Here is a 14,676-nt window from a genome sequence, read left to right as displayed (position 1 = left end):
CCAGCGCCCGGGCCATCTTTGCTCCAATGGAGCCTCGGCTGCGGGAGGGGAAGAGAGAGACAGAGAGGAAGGAGGGAGGGGTGGAGAAGCAGATGGGTACTTCTCCTGTGTGCCCTGGCCGGGAATCGAACCCGGGACTTCTGCACGCCAGGCCGACGCTCTACCACTGAGTCAACCGGCCAGGGCTTTTTTTTTTTTTTTTTAGTGACAACATGCTAACCAGGTGGCCACTCACACTTAATCTCTTTCTGGGCAACAATTCTGTAAACACTGCCGAGTGGGTGGGGGATAGATGCCAGCCTGCCAGCCGGGTAGGGAAGGCGGCCGCCGTCCGGACGCGCGTGGGTGTGTGTTACGACAGGCTCCCCCGCAGGCCGGGCGTCAGCCTGGGCCAACGGGGACCTTCTGTGAATGGAGTTAGCTGTGTAGAGTCGTAGTGGAACGGGCTTGGCAGGACGGCTCTACTCACCTGCTCGTGTTGCTACCTACAGTTGTCGAAGTCAACAAGCGGGACATAGTTTTCCTGGTGGACGGCTCGTCGGCCCTGGGACAGATCGAGTTCAACGCCGTCCGCGAGTTCATTGCCAGAGTCATCCAGAGGCTGGAGGTCGGACCGGACCTCGTCCAGGTGGCCGTGGCTCAGTACGCCGACACCGTCAGGCCAGAGTTCTATCTCAACAGCCACCCCAACAAGAAGGACGCCATGGCGGCCGTGCGCCGGATGAGGCCCCTGGGGGGCCCGGCCCTGAGAACGGGCTCCGCTCTGGATTCTGTGCGCAACAGCCTGTTCGCCAGCGCCGCCGGCCACCGGGCCGCCGAGGGCGTCCCTAAGCTCCTGGTGCTGGTCACGGGCGGTAAGTCCGTGGACGCCGTCAGCCAGCCGGCCCAGGAGCTGAAGCGGAACGGCATCCTGTGCTTCGCCGTGGGGAGCAAGGCTGCCGACCCCGCCGAGCTGAGGGACGTGGCCTTTGACGCGTCCCTGGTGTTCAGCCCGGCCGAGTTCCGAGCCGCCCCTCTGCAGGGCATCCTGCCCGCCCTGCTGTCGCCTCTCAAGACCCTCTCTGGCACCACCGAAGGTACGGGTGGGGCGTAGGAGGGTGTGGGACGTACCGCAAGGGTGACTTCCGGGCAGAGCCTTTGGGAGACAAGAGGATGTTTTACTCATGTTCAGAGCGATAAGCGAGACTGATTCCAGGTTTCCGGGTCCCCTGAGCTTAGGGGCCTCTTGACACACCTGCCTGCCCACAGATGCCACACCAGAATTGTACTCCTTCCACGGTCACGCAGTGAGAGCTGTGCGACTTCAACTACAGGCTCCAGGGCCCCCCCCCTGTCCTTGAACCTGGTCACCGAGGAGGCCACCTCTCTGTTCCCAACCCTCCTCAGGTCCCAGTGCTCTGTGTCTCCCGGTGACACCTGCCAGCCTCCTTCCCCCACCACGTGGCGTGATGCCTCCTCTCCCGAGCCGAGGGCCGGTTTCTGAGCCGTCCAACCCCAACCCCGACCCGCACAGAACATCAACGCCCTCTCTCCTCTCTCTTTGAGGGACGTCCTTTCGTGGGGTGTATAGTGAATGAATGGGTGGAAAGAGAAAAACTCAGGGACTGTTCAAATCCCTCACTTAATATGATTATCAGTGGAAAGTTACTTTAAAACACACACACACACACACATACACACACACACACACACACACAGGCTAGCAGTCTAGGGGCTGACGCACGGAATACGTATAATGCACTGTCCTTACTGAAGGTGCATTAAGGAGACAAAGCTTCCCTGCCTCACAGCTTCCCTGCCAACAGCTGGTCTATGTTGCATGCACGTGTGCTCGCTGGTCTTCTAAGAGCCTCTCTCCCTGTCTCTCTTTCTTTCTCTCTTTCTTAAAAATTTTAATCCACACTGTCATAGTCAAAGCATAATGTGAGAAGACGTAGGATAAAAGGAGTTGTTAGGTTTGCATGTTAGCGAGACACCAGGGAAGAGACGGGAAATAACCCCCCCCCCCCCCCCCCGCGAAGGCATGTACTCAACGTGTTGGAAAACACATTACTCATTTGAGAACGGGCAGGTCTGACTCTTCGAGGGCACACCCTTAGCCAAGCGCAGCCAGTAGACCCTTTGCATTTAAACCTGTTTCCGCCACCCTGTGACCTCAGCTGCGGGGATCCCCAATGGCACCCTGTCTGTCGGGTTACCGCCCGGCAACCCCGTGATGCCCGTTAGGAAGAGAGGACAGTAGAGAATGACAAATGGGTGGGGTGCTCCTAGGGAGACCTCAAGATGAGAACAGATGAATTTTACTAAGTTTTATTGATTGGCTTTTTTTAGTCATAAGAGAATTCACGTTCTCAGGTTAATGTGGGTTAACCCTCCTGATCTCTCTGTGAGTGGAAATCTCTGCGGACGCCTAGAGGTGAACCGCGGGGGACCCAGTCTCGTGCCTGTAAACCTGGCCGTGACCGTGGTCTGAGAGGCGAGAGAGGCAGAGTGCCATGGCAACCCTTGCAGAATCAGTTCCCCGGCAGGGAGAGTGCTTTGGCTCAAGGATTCCGGCCACTGCTGTCGGTTGAAAGCCTCCTGCCTCTGGCCGTCTGTCTCTCTGTGAGCCAACTCCGTCTCGTGACCGTGGCTGTCCAGGTGCCTCGCCAGCAGCCGTCGCTCCGGAGGGAACCGGGCCGCCCTCGGCCGTGTTCGACGAGGCGGGCGTGCTTTGCCTCACTGTGTCCTGTGTCTTACGTGTCGGCATGTGTGGCCCACGGTGCGGGCACACATGAGGAGACCCCCGCGCGGGCGGGCGTGTATGTCTCACCTTGTTCTCTGTGCTTCACCGCAGTTCACGCAAACCAAAGGGATATCATCTTTCTTTTGGATGGATCGCTCCACGTCGGACACACCCACTTCCCCTACGTGCGAGACTTTGTCACGAACGTAGTTCACGGCCTCGATGTCGGAAGCGACCGTATCCGTGTGGGTTTAGTGCAGTTTAGCGACACTCCGGTCACGGAGTTCTCCCTAAACACCTACCAGACCAAGCCCGAGCTGCTCGCCCACCTGAGGCGGCTGCAGCTGCAGGGGGGGTCGGGCCTGAAGGCGGGCTCGGCCCTGCGCTACGTCCACGCCAACCACTTCACCGAGGCCGGCGGCAGCCGGATCCGGCAGCGCGTGCCACAGCTCCTGCTGCTCCTCATGGCGGGGCGGTCCGAGGACGCCTACCTGCCGGCCGCCAACGCGCTGGCCCGCGAGGGCGTCCTGACCTTCTGTGTGGGGGCTGAGGAGGCGGATAAGGCCGAGCTGGAGCACATTGCGTTTAACCCGAGCCTGGTGTATCTCATGGACGATTTCAGCTCCCTGCCGGCTCTGCCTCAGCAGCTGATTCAGCCCCTCACCACCTATGTTAGTGGAGGTGTGGAGGAAGTACTCCTCGCTCAGCCAGGTAAAGCCCCCCTCCTCCCTCCCAGCTCCCTCTCCGGGCACCTCCCGGCCGGGCGGGCGGCCCAACCTGGACTCAGGAGCCTGGTCAACCCAGGAAAGTCGTAGAGAGCCGACTGACTCCTTCTGGCTGAAGGACTTTGTGTGTGTGTGTGTGTGTGTGTGGGGGGGGGGCTGAGACACTGTGCCGGGAAGTTTGCATTCTCTGTCTACAGGGCGTCCCGTCAGGGAAGGCAGGGCTTAGACAATCCAGCTTCTGTTTCTTTGTCCAGAGGCTCTCCCTCCACCCCCTCCTTCCCAATGCCTGTGAAGATTCTGGGGTGCAAATCCAGGTGGAGGTGAGAGGGTGCAGCTAGACAGAGACGAGCTCCCCACCACCCCCAAGGGGGCCTCAGGATCGGTGGGAAATCACCGTTCTTTTCTTTGGGTGACATTTCTTACCTTGTCCAAAATCTGCTGTATCTAGAAAATCATTTGTTACACACCCATCAGAAGGCTTTATGTGATGGTAAGACGATTGGCCAAGGAAGTCTGGACCATGGCTCTGAGGGTGAATGGATGTGGTGGAGAGACACGGAAGCGTCATTAGCTCAACCAGCCTGCTGGCATTGCGTGGGTGGCCAGAGAGCTCAGGGCAATGAAACCTGGTCCCACGAATCCTCAGGATTGTCTGAACAGAAGATTGTGTTCCCGTTACCTGTTGTAGCCCCATCTGGGCTGTCACACACCCCCCCCCCCCTTTTTTTTGTTGTTGTCTAAATACAGCAGATTGGAGAGCAGTGACTAGGAGCCAACCCACAGCGCAAATGATAAACACTATTTTGGGTCCCCATCCATAGCCTTCAGCTTAATGAAAAGACAATCCAGGTAGAGTCCATACGTTCGTGTCCTGGGTGATTAACCCATACAGGCCTTTGGTCAGTAGCGGTAGGCCAATCTTTTTTTTTTAAGCCAAAGAACGATAAGGACCACGTGCTCCGTGGTTCAGTTGATAATTGGAACACAGCGTCTGTCTAGAGCGATTGCCCCCCTTCCCCGGTGCAAGAACAGAGCCCTCTGGGGTTTTCACGGTCTTGTTCTGTTAGAAAACAAAACAAACCCAGATGATTGACCGGGTAGGCCTGTCTGATGACCCTCGTCCTTTGCAAATTTGCACTATTTTTGAAATGGACGTTTGGATGAGGGCGGGGCGAGCGTTTTGTCTCACCTTGCTGGTGCCGTGATCGGCAGGTGTGTCGCGTAGACGCCCGTTCCCAGAGGCCGGTGCTGCCGGGCTGACGTTTTGGTTTGACGCCCGTTGTGTCTTTGCACCTTATTGTGTCCTCCTCACCTTCCTCTCCTCCTTCTTGCAGAAAGCAAGCGGGACATTTTATTCCTCTTCGACGGCTCAGCCAATATCATGGGCCAGTTCCCCACCGTCCGGGACTTCCTCTACAAGGTCATCAGCGAGCTGGACGTGAAGCCGGACGGGACCCGCGTGGCCGTGGCTCAGTACAGTGACAACGTCAGGATGGAGTCCCGTTTTGACGAGCACCTGAACAAGCCCGAAATCCTGAACCTGGTGAAGAAGATGAAGATCAAGACAGGCCGGCCCCTGAACGTTGGCTCCGCCCTGGACTACGCGCTCCGGTCCGTCTTCGTGAAGTCGGCGGGGAGCCGGATCGAGGACGGGGTGCCCCAGTTTTTGGTGCTGCTGGTGGCGGGGAGGTCGAGCGACCCCGTGGAGGAGGCAGCGCAGAGGGTGAAGCAGAGCGGGCTGGTGCCCTTCGTCCTGCAGGCCAAGAACGCGGACCCTGCCGAGCTGGAGCTCATCGTGCCGTCCCCCGCCTTCATCCTGGCGGCCGAGTCGCTGCCCAAGATCGGAGACCTGCAGCCGCAGATTGTGAATCTCTTAAAAACCGTGCAAACCGGGCCGCCAGCACCAGGTACGGCGTAGAAGTTTCCGGCTGCTACGGCGGCGCGGTGTTCCCACGGAGGGCTGGCTCCGGGGTCCTCGGACTGAAGACTTCCTTGGGTTTCCAGGGAAGGCGGGAAATTAATAGAGGGTTTCTGCTGGAACAATGAAATAAGATTTTTTCTTTCCCCCGCTTGGACTCTCCAACTGCTCTTTAGGGCAAAACAGGAGAATCAGAGTGATTATTTTTAGGGACATTGGAGTATTTCATGATAAGAATCATGATAAAGATGTAGACAATTCAGTAGTTAAAAATCCTTTTAAGAAACACAATTTTGGCCCTGGCCAGTTGGCTTAGTGGTAGAGCGTCAGCCCGACATGTGGATGTCCCAGGTTGAATTCCCGGTCAAGACACACAGGAGAAGCGCCCATCTGCTTCTCCATCCCTCCCCCTCTCACTTCCTTCCTCTCGATCTCTCTCTACTCCTCCCACAGCCATGGCTTGGTTGGTATAGGTTGGTCCTGGGTGCTGAGGATGGCTCCATGGCCTCTGTCTCAGGTGCTAAAATAGCTCAGTTGCTGAGCAACAGAGCAACGACCCCAGATGGGCAGAGTATCACCCCATAGGGGGCTTGCCAGGTGGATTCCAGTCTGGGTGCATGCGAGAGTCTGTCCTCTGCCTCTCCGCTTCTCACTTCAGAAAAAAAAAAAAGCACAATTTTTACTGGATGCACAATAAAAGCCACAAAACATGGTTACATTGTAGCTAAACCAGGCTGCTGCTGCTTCTTCTCCTTCTTCTTCTTCTCCTTCTCCGTCTCCTTCTTCTTCTTCTACCACAGCCCTCCCTGTATCTTATTTTAAGTGGGTGTCATTGTGTTAGCATGCCTTTGCTATATTCATTAGAAACACAAGGCATGACGGACAAGAGGTGGATACATTCCCACCGTACACGCTGCCTGAGAATCTTCTGTCTGTATTATGCCTTTGTGTTCAACCACTTTCCATTTGCTGATACCAAGGCAGTGAACAGAGCAATAAATTTCACGTGTTCATCATCTAGATTAACAACAGGAGACTCTAGAGTTTCTACATTGACTGTTTTGGATTGTAACCCGGACATCTAGGTTACATTTTTCCCCCCTGCCCCTTAACCCACTGTGACTTGCAACTAATTAATCGAAACCGCCCATCTGTAACATGGTCGTGGCTGTGCAGGGTCTGCCATCTGTCTCTCTCTGACCCCTCCATGATTCTTCCTGAGCACACCTTTGCCAGGTAACTGTCGTCCGCCCTCAGGTGTCGAATAATGCCAACATGGAGGGACTACCTGCATCTACTGGTGCATCCGTGTTCTCTGGCCCCTATAAACAAATGACCACCCAATGAGGGGCTTAAAACAAAAACCATTCATCGTCTTCCAGCTTTCTAGTCCAGACATGCTAAAACCAGTTCCACTGGGCGTCTGGACCTCCTGGAGGGTCCTGGTGGCTTCTCTGTTTCCCGGCCTTGCTTAGCGTTCTAGACTCCACCAGCATTCCTTGGCTGGTGGCCCTTCCTCCGCCTTCCACTCCAGGAGCATGGCATCTCTTCTCTGCCCTGGCCTCTGTCTTCGTCCTCATAGCTTCTTCCTCTGAACCCGATCCTCTTGTCTCCTTCTCGTAAGGATATCCCCCCACGACAAGTTCTGGGAATCCCGAGTTGGGATGTATTGGTGGGGGGCCGTCACTCCGCCCACCACAGTGACTAGGAAGCTGTCCCTCGCGTGTCCTGTGTGAGTCACCCGGGCTGTCCCCTCTCAGTTTCAGGTGAAAAGGACGTGGTGTTTCTGCTCGACGGCTCTGACGGCGTCAGGAGTGGCTTCCCTCTGCTGAAAGATTTCGTCCAGAGAGTGGTGGAGAGCTTGGATGTGGGCCCAGACCGCGTCCGCGTGGCGGTGGTCCAGTACAGTGACCGGACCAGGCCCGAGTTCTACCTGAACTCCTACATGGACCAGCAGGGCGTGCTCGGCGCCATACGCAGGCTGGCCCTGCTTGGGGGGCCGACCCCCAACACCGGGGCCGCCCTGGACTTTGTCTTGAGGAATCTCCTGACCAGCTCTGCCGGGAGCAGGATAGAGGACGGGGTCCCCCAGCTCCTGATTGTCCTCACGGCCGACAGGTCTGGGGACGACGTGGCGGGCCCCTCGCTGGTCCTGAAGAGGGGCGGGGCGGTGCCCATCGGCATCGGCATCGGGAACGCCGACGTCTCGGAGATGCAGGTCATCTCCTTCCTCCCGGACTTTGCCGTGGCCGTCCCCACCTTTGGGCAGCTGCAGGACGTCCAGCAGGACATCTCCCAGAGGGTGACCCAGCTCAACAGCCAGGAGGTGAACAGGTTGCGGCCAGTCCTACCCCCTCCCGTGAGGCCAGGTGAGGAGGGGGCTCCTCGGATCGTTCTGTTCCTTGAAACATTCTGGGGTTACTTGTTTGGAGTGAGGGCTGCGGAGTGTTCTCCGTTATACTTCCTCTGTCGTTTAAGGTGTAAACTAGCATCCCACGAAGAGTTAGGGAGAGCGGGTGTTTGGTCTCGGGGGGCCAGAAATGGCAGGGGGCTTTGGGTATCTCCAGCACAGCAGGGGACGCCGCCTTTCCAAAGCTTATTCACCACAGGAGTGTTTTCACACGGTGCTTCCCAACCTGCCGGTGTCCGAGGATGCCCTCTGAACGTCTCGCCATAGTCAATGTGCGCGGGCGTCTGCTTTTACCGTCAAGGCGTTCCTGCCCAGTCACGTGTCCGCTCTTTAAAATGACTCTCCCCCCCATTCTCCTTCCTCCCCACTCTGCTTCTTCTGCGCTCTCCTCCCTCAGCTCACCGTGAGATGGGGCGTGGAATCCCCTGGCCCCCCCGAGAGTTGCAAGTCAGATGCACCATGTGACCTCCCCCACGCCGGTGTCTGCCCCTCGGCTTCCCTCCTGGGCCCTGGGGACCTGTCTCTGCTCCCTGGGGTCCCCTCTCACCTGCTCACGGGTGTCACCTGCTTCTTCCCTCCCCTGTGTCATTAGTTCTGCACGGAGGGTGGGCAGAGTGCTTTCCTACAGGCTACAAACATGTTGCTTTCTCTCCGAGGTAAACGCTGTCCCCCATGCGTCCCCTGCAGTGGTGCCTCCGCCTCCACTGGGATGGGTTCTTACACTCCCTTCATCTCCACTCTGCACGCACTCGCTCTGTCCATCGCTCTCACCTGCCCGCACAGCATGCCCTTCCACCTGGCAAAACCCAGCGCTCAGTTCTCAGGTGCCATCTCGCTTGACCAACGAGCATCCTCCGTCGCAGCTGAGGCCCCCTCTTCCCCAAACGCCATCCTCACCTTGTCTCCATGTGGCTCTTGTGTGTCTCGTCCCTGCTTCCCTCAGAGTCACCCATCCTGCTCCTCCGCCGGTCCCTCCTCTTCTGCCTGACTGGCAATCGCTGTGCCAGGACTCAGGTGTTTTACCAGCACGTAGGATACTTTGCCCGTCAGGTGACACACCATGGGGGGGTTTGCGAACACTAAGAAATCAGGTGCCAGCGAAGGTGACACCCACGACAGCGTTTGATTCGCAGGTGTTGCCAACAAGAAGGATGTGGTCTTCCTCATCGACGGGTCCCAGAGCGCCGCCCCTGAGTTCCGGCACATCCGGAACCTCATTGAGAGGCTGGTGGACTCGCTGGACGTGGGCTTTGACACGACCCGGGTGGCGGTCATCCAGTTCAGCGAGGACACCAAGGTGGAGTTCTTTCTCAACGCCCACTCCAGCAAGGACGAGGTCCAGAACGCGGTGAGGCGGCTGCAGCCCAAGGGCGGGCGGCGGCTCAACCTCGGGAACGCCCTGGAGTTCGTGGCGAAGAACATCTTCAAGAGGCCCCTGGGGAGCCGCATCGAGGAGGGCGTCCCCCAGTTCCTGGTCCTCATCTCCTCCGGGAAGTCCGAGGACGAGGTGGACGACCCGGTGGCGGAGCTCAAGCAGTCCGGCGTGGCGCCCTTCGCCGTCGCGAGGCACGCGGACCAGGAGGAGCTGGTCAAGATCTCCCTGAGCCCCGAGTACGTGTTCTCGGTGAGCACCTTCCGGGAGCTGCCCAGCCTGGAGCAGAAGCTGCTGACCCCCATCGCCACCCTGACCGCAGAGCAGATACAGCGGATGCTGGCCAGTACTCGCTTTCCTCCGCCCGGTGAGTCCGAGTGTTTGTCCTTGCTGCAGAGCCGAGGGTCTTTGACATCAGAAAGTAGCAGGCTCAAAGATCCGTGGTACTCATGATGAGTTCAAAAAATCATTTCTTCTTTTCCTTTTTTTTTTTTTTTTTGACAGAGACAGAGAGAGTCAGAGAGAGGGGCCGATAGGGACAGACAGACAGGAAGGGAGAGAGATGAGAGGCATCAATTCTTTGTTGTGGCTCCTTAGTTGTTCATTGATTGCTTTCTCACATGTGCCTTGACTGGGGGGCTCCAGCAGAGCAAGTGACCCCTTGCTCAAGCCAGCAACCTTGGGCTTCAAGCCAGTGACCTTTGGGCTCAAGCCAGCGACCATGGGGTCATGTCTATAATCCTACGCTCAAGCCATTGACCCCTCACTCAAGATGGTGAGCCTGTGCTCATGCCAAATGAGCCCATGCTCAAGTTGGTGAATTCGAGGTTTTAAACCTGGGTCCTCTGCATCCCAGTTCAACGCTCTGTCCACTGTGCCACCGCCTGGTCAGGCTTTTTTTTCCTCTCTTTTTCAAGTGAGAGGAGGGGAGATAGACAGGGAAACTCCCGTATGTGCCCAGACTGGGATCCACCTGACAACCCCCATCTGGGCCAATGCTATGTCCATCAGGGGCCATGCTTGCAATGGAGCTATTTTTAGTACCTGAGGTTAAGGCTCCATGGAGCCATCCTCAGTGTCCAGGCTGAAGTGGGAGGGGAAGAGAGAGAGAGAGAGAGAGAGAGAGAGAGAGAGAGAGAGAGAGAGAGAAGGGTGAGCGGGAGGAGTGGAGAAGCAGATGGTCGCTTCTCCTGTGTGCCCTGACTGGGAATCGAACCCGGGCCATCCGCACTCTGGGCTGACGCTCTGTCACTCAGCCAATCGGCCAGGGCCATGAGGACTTAAATGAAAATACAAGTTCACCTGTGGTTGAGCCAGACGGACCTATGGCCTCTTGCAAAGATGGAATATGGACAGGATGGTGGACCATGGGATATCTCGGTATTAGAGAAGACTTCTGATAGGACTTGACTGAGCCTGTGGTGGGTGACCCCGGGGAAAGCCTCCGGAAATGGGACTTCGCTCGGATCAGTTGTTGCCAAGAAAATACAAGTAATTCTACGGTGGGGCATTTTGCTCAACCTTACGGCTGAAGCCGTAACTGTCCGAGAAAGCGATGGTCACTCCTCGTTGCCGGGAGAGAAGGGTGCCGGGTCCTCTCCCTCGGCCTCGTGTCCATGTTCACATATGATGAGAGCATGCCCTTGTTCTTGTTTTGACCCGTCATGGTCACCGGGCACCTTCTCTGATGTTGGTGTTCTCGGGGGTCTTTGCTGTTCCCCAGGAGAACCCAAAGCCCGGCCGCACAGAGTGGGGGGCAGCCTCTCCACGCCTCTGGGTCTGGGGTTCAGTTCCGCCACGCGCTTAGCGTCGGCCATGCTGGTTCCATGCTGAGCGGCCCGGCGACTTACGTACGAAGCAGAAGACAAGTTGGATTTGTTGAGAGGAGACGTAGGAGCCGTTTGATGCATGGCGCCCAAGGAGACCCTAGGGTTCTAACGCAGAGGGAAACAGGACTGCTTGATAGATGGTATAGCTAAACAGTGGACTCACGTAAAGAAATGTGAGGGGTAATATTGAAAGTAAAAATCTTTGTTCTGACCAGGCAGGGGTGCAGTGGATAGAGAGTCAGACTGGGACACAGACGACCCAGGTTTGAAACCTCGAGGTCGCCGGCTTGAGCAGGCGCTTTATCCGGCTTGAGTGTGGGGTCGCTGGCTTGAGCGTGGGATCATAGGCAGGACCCCATGGTCGCTGGCTTAAGCCCAAGGTCTCTGGCTGGAGCCCAAGGTCTCTGGCTGGAGCAAGGGGTCATTTGCTCTGCTGTAGCCCCCAGTCAAGGCACCTATGAGAAAGCAATCGATGAACATCTATGGTGCCGCAACTATGAGTTGGTGCTTCTCATCTCTCTCCCTTCCTGTCTGTCTGTTCCTCTCTCTGTCTCTATCTCTCTGTCAAAAAATAAAAAGAAAAAAGAAAAGAAAAGTAAAAGAAAATAAAAAAAACTTTGTATAAACACTAGAGATATAGGTGAGTCAAAGGAAATTCTATGACGTTAACACCCGGGTGACCCTTTGGGAGACCGCTGGGCTCATCTGGGTGTGCAGTAGCGAAGTGGTGGCCCTGGAGGACGAGAGGACTTCTGGCCTCCACTGTCTCTCTCTTTTTGTGCAACGGAGACATTGGTCTGGATGATTTCGGTTCCTTCCAGTTGTAACAGTTTACAAGCCTGTAGAGCAGGGGTCCCCAAACTTTTTACACAGGGGGCCAGTTCACTGTTCCTCAGACCGTTGGAGGGCCGCCACATACAGTGCTCCTCTCACTGACCACCAGTGAAAGAGGTGCCCCTTCCGGAGGTGCGGCGGGGGCCGGATAAATGGCCTCAGGGGGCCACATGCGGCCCGCGGGCCGTAGTTTGGGGACGCCTGCTGTAGAGTATGGTTTCCAGGGTTTGTTTCTAGATACTGCTTTTATTTTTACAAATTAGTTAGAACTCTGACCACCAAGCCAGAATCAAACTTGTGTGAATTCAGAAAGTTTTGGAGAACTTACACTATTTCACATTGGGTGAAAAAGGCCCAATTTTAATGATTCATTAAAAAAAAAAAAAAAAAAGCCCAAGAGTTAAACACGCATGACTCAGATTATCGTGTTCACGCTAAGTGCGGCGTAATGTGAGGCAGCGTTCAGAAAAACACTCAGAAACCAGCGCAGACAGAAACAGATGGCTCCTCGTCGGGCCCTGAGCTCGGCTCCTCTGTCCCTTTCGTCCCCAGCTGTGGAGAGCGAGGCCGCCGACATCGTCTTCCTCATCGACAGCTCCGACGCCGTGAGGTCTGACGGCCTGGCGCACACTCGAGACTTCATCATCCGGCTGGTCCGGAGGCTCAACATCGGCCCCAACAAAGTGAGGATCGGGGTGGCGCAGTTCAGCAACAAGGTCTTCCCCGAATTCTACCTGAAGTCCTACAAGTCCCAGGCCGCCGTGATCGAAGCCATCCGCCGCCTGAGGTTCAAAGGGGGGTCCCCGCTGAACACGGGCGAAGCTCTGGGGTTTGTGGCCAAGAACCTCTTCGTCAAGTCCGCCGGGAGCCGCATAGAAGACGGCGTGCCCCAGCACCTGGTTCTCCTGCTGGGCGGGAAGTCCCAGGACGACGTCTCCAGGTTTGCCCAGGTGCTGCGCTCCTCGGGGATCGTCAGCTTAGGGGTCGGGGACCAGAACGCCGACCGAGCGGAGCTGCAGACCATCACGAACAACCCCCGGCTGGTCTTCACCGTGCGGGAGCTCAGGGACCTCCCCACCCTCGAGGAGAGGGTCATGAACTCGTTTGGACCCTCCTGGATCACCCCTGCACCTCCGGGGGTGGACATCCCTTCCCCTCCGTCCACAGGTAGGAGCTGTGAGACCCACGATTACAGGCTGGGACTTTCAGTTGAAAAAAAAAAAAAAAGTAACTGGCATTCGTTTGAATAATTTTCATCTCAACCTTTCAGAAGGTTGTGGCTACAGATGCCATTAGAAACTAAATACCGGAATAATAATTTAGTTGAAACTTGGAGAAGGAAACATATCCCAGAAAGCATAGGGTCACGGATTCTTCCGTGAAGCTCACGCAGGCCCGTGGCGAGGGTCTATGAAGCTGCTTTGAGCGATAACCGTGGGCTCTCAGAGTAGGATGGCATCACTGAAGTTGGCCAATCCCTGACCCTCTCTACTCTGGTCTTGGCCACTTGATATAATTCAGAAATTAGCCCACGTGCCACTGGCTCTCAGCGGGGTCCCACAAAGCTCTCGGCAACCCTCCAAAGGCACATGGGGTCTGCTTCCCATTTTCTAACCTGTTCCCGCCAGCCTGTCCTTGCTTGGCCTCTGGCACGTGTCCCCTGACTCTTGCCAGATGTCACCCTTTACTTTTGACCAGAGGAAAGGGTTGACCTAGAACCCCCGAGGTCGTGGACCATTGTATCCGGGGTGGAGTTACTGTTCTGTGTGGGATAACCGAGACTCAGCCCCCCGGAGTCCACACGCTCCTTTCCTTTTGGTTTCAATGATTGATCATTGATCTGGTTTTTAGCATCACCCGTTGAGGGCTGTGGATTCGGAAACCAGAGAGGCGTCGGCTAGAGAGCCAAGGTGTTCACTGTGAATAAGTTACAGGAACGCCTTCCTTCAATCGTTCTGATTTATAGTTCGTATATTAGTGTGTGTGGGCGTGGAATCCGAAGTTCTCTTCATTTTCATGCGGGTTCCTTTTAGATAAAAAGAAAGCAGACATCGTGTTCCTGTTGGACGGTTCCATCAACTTCCAGAGGAACAGTTTCCAGGAGGTGCTGCACTTCGTGTCGGAGATCGTGGACACGGTGTACGGGGAGGGCGACTCCATCCAGGTGGGGCTGGTCCAGTTCAACTCCGACCCCACCGACGAGTTCTTCCTGAAGGACTTCTCCACCAAGCAGCAGGTCATCGACGCCATCAACAAGGTGGTGTACAAAGGGGGGAGACACGCCAACACCAAGGTGGGCCTGGAGCACCTGCGGCTGAACCACTTCGTGCCGGAGGCGGGCAGCCGCCAGGACCAGCGGGTCCCGCAGATCGCGTTCGTGATTATGGGGGGCAAGCCCGTCGAGGAGGCTCAGGACGCCAGCCTGGCGCTCACCCAGAGGGGCATCAAGGTGTTCGCCGTGGGCGTGGGGAGCATCGACTCCGCCGAGGTCGGGAAGATCGCCTCCAACAGCGCCACGGCCTTCCGCGTGGGGAACGTCCAGGAGCTGTCGGAGCTGAAGGAGCAAGTCCTGGAGACCCTGGATGGCGCCATGCACGAAACCTTGTGTCCGGGGGTGACCGACGTGGCCAAAGGTACTCCCCTTTGCGGGCTTGTTTCCAGTCCTGCCTTGTTGCTGTGGGGATGTGCACGGGGCAAGGGGCGGGGGGGGGGACTTGGTTATCTAGAGCCCCCAGACTGGCCTGCAGAATCCGTGAGCACTTGGTTACTTCAGACATTCACTCGTGTCCCGGCGGGTTGAGTCCTGGTGGTCACTTCGCCAGTTATCCGATGTTCTTCCAGGATAAGCATGGACACCTGTCTT

General features: G+C 56.6%; 1 protein-coding gene across 2 annotated transcripts in view; it reads left to right on the top strand.

The window, feature by feature from the left end:
* The window catches only part of COL6A3 (collagen type VI alpha 3 chain), a 75,523-nt gene that overhangs the window by 17,864 nt on the left and 42,983 nt on the right, over positions 1-14,676 (top strand). The window contains exons 3-9 of one of the 2 annotated variants that reach the window (XM_066344971.1): positions 492-1,076; positions 2,837-3,436; positions 4,785-5,357; positions 7,129-7,737; positions 8,912-9,517; positions 12,366-12,980; positions 13,847-14,446. In XM_066344971.1, the coding sequence (XP_066201068.1) occupies positions 492-1,076; positions 2,837-3,436; positions 4,785-5,357; positions 7,129-7,737; positions 8,912-9,517; positions 12,366-12,980; positions 13,847-14,446 (4,188 nt within the window). The remainder of the gene's footprint in view (positions 1-491; positions 1,077-2,836; positions 3,437-4,784; positions 5,358-7,128; positions 7,738-8,911; positions 9,518-12,365; positions 12,981-13,846; positions 14,447-14,676) is intronic. The other variant, XM_066344972.1, reaches the window with a different exon arrangement.

This window comes from Saccopteryx leptura, chromosome 7, assembly GCF_036850995.1.
Source record: "Saccopteryx leptura isolate mSacLep1 chromosome 7, mSacLep1_pri_phased_curated, whole genome shotgun sequence".
In the NCBI taxonomy this organism is placed as follows: domain Eukaryota; kingdom Metazoa; phylum Chordata; class Mammalia; order Chiroptera; family Emballonuridae; genus Saccopteryx; species Saccopteryx leptura.
This window is presented reverse-complemented; position numbering and strand designations above follow the sequence as displayed.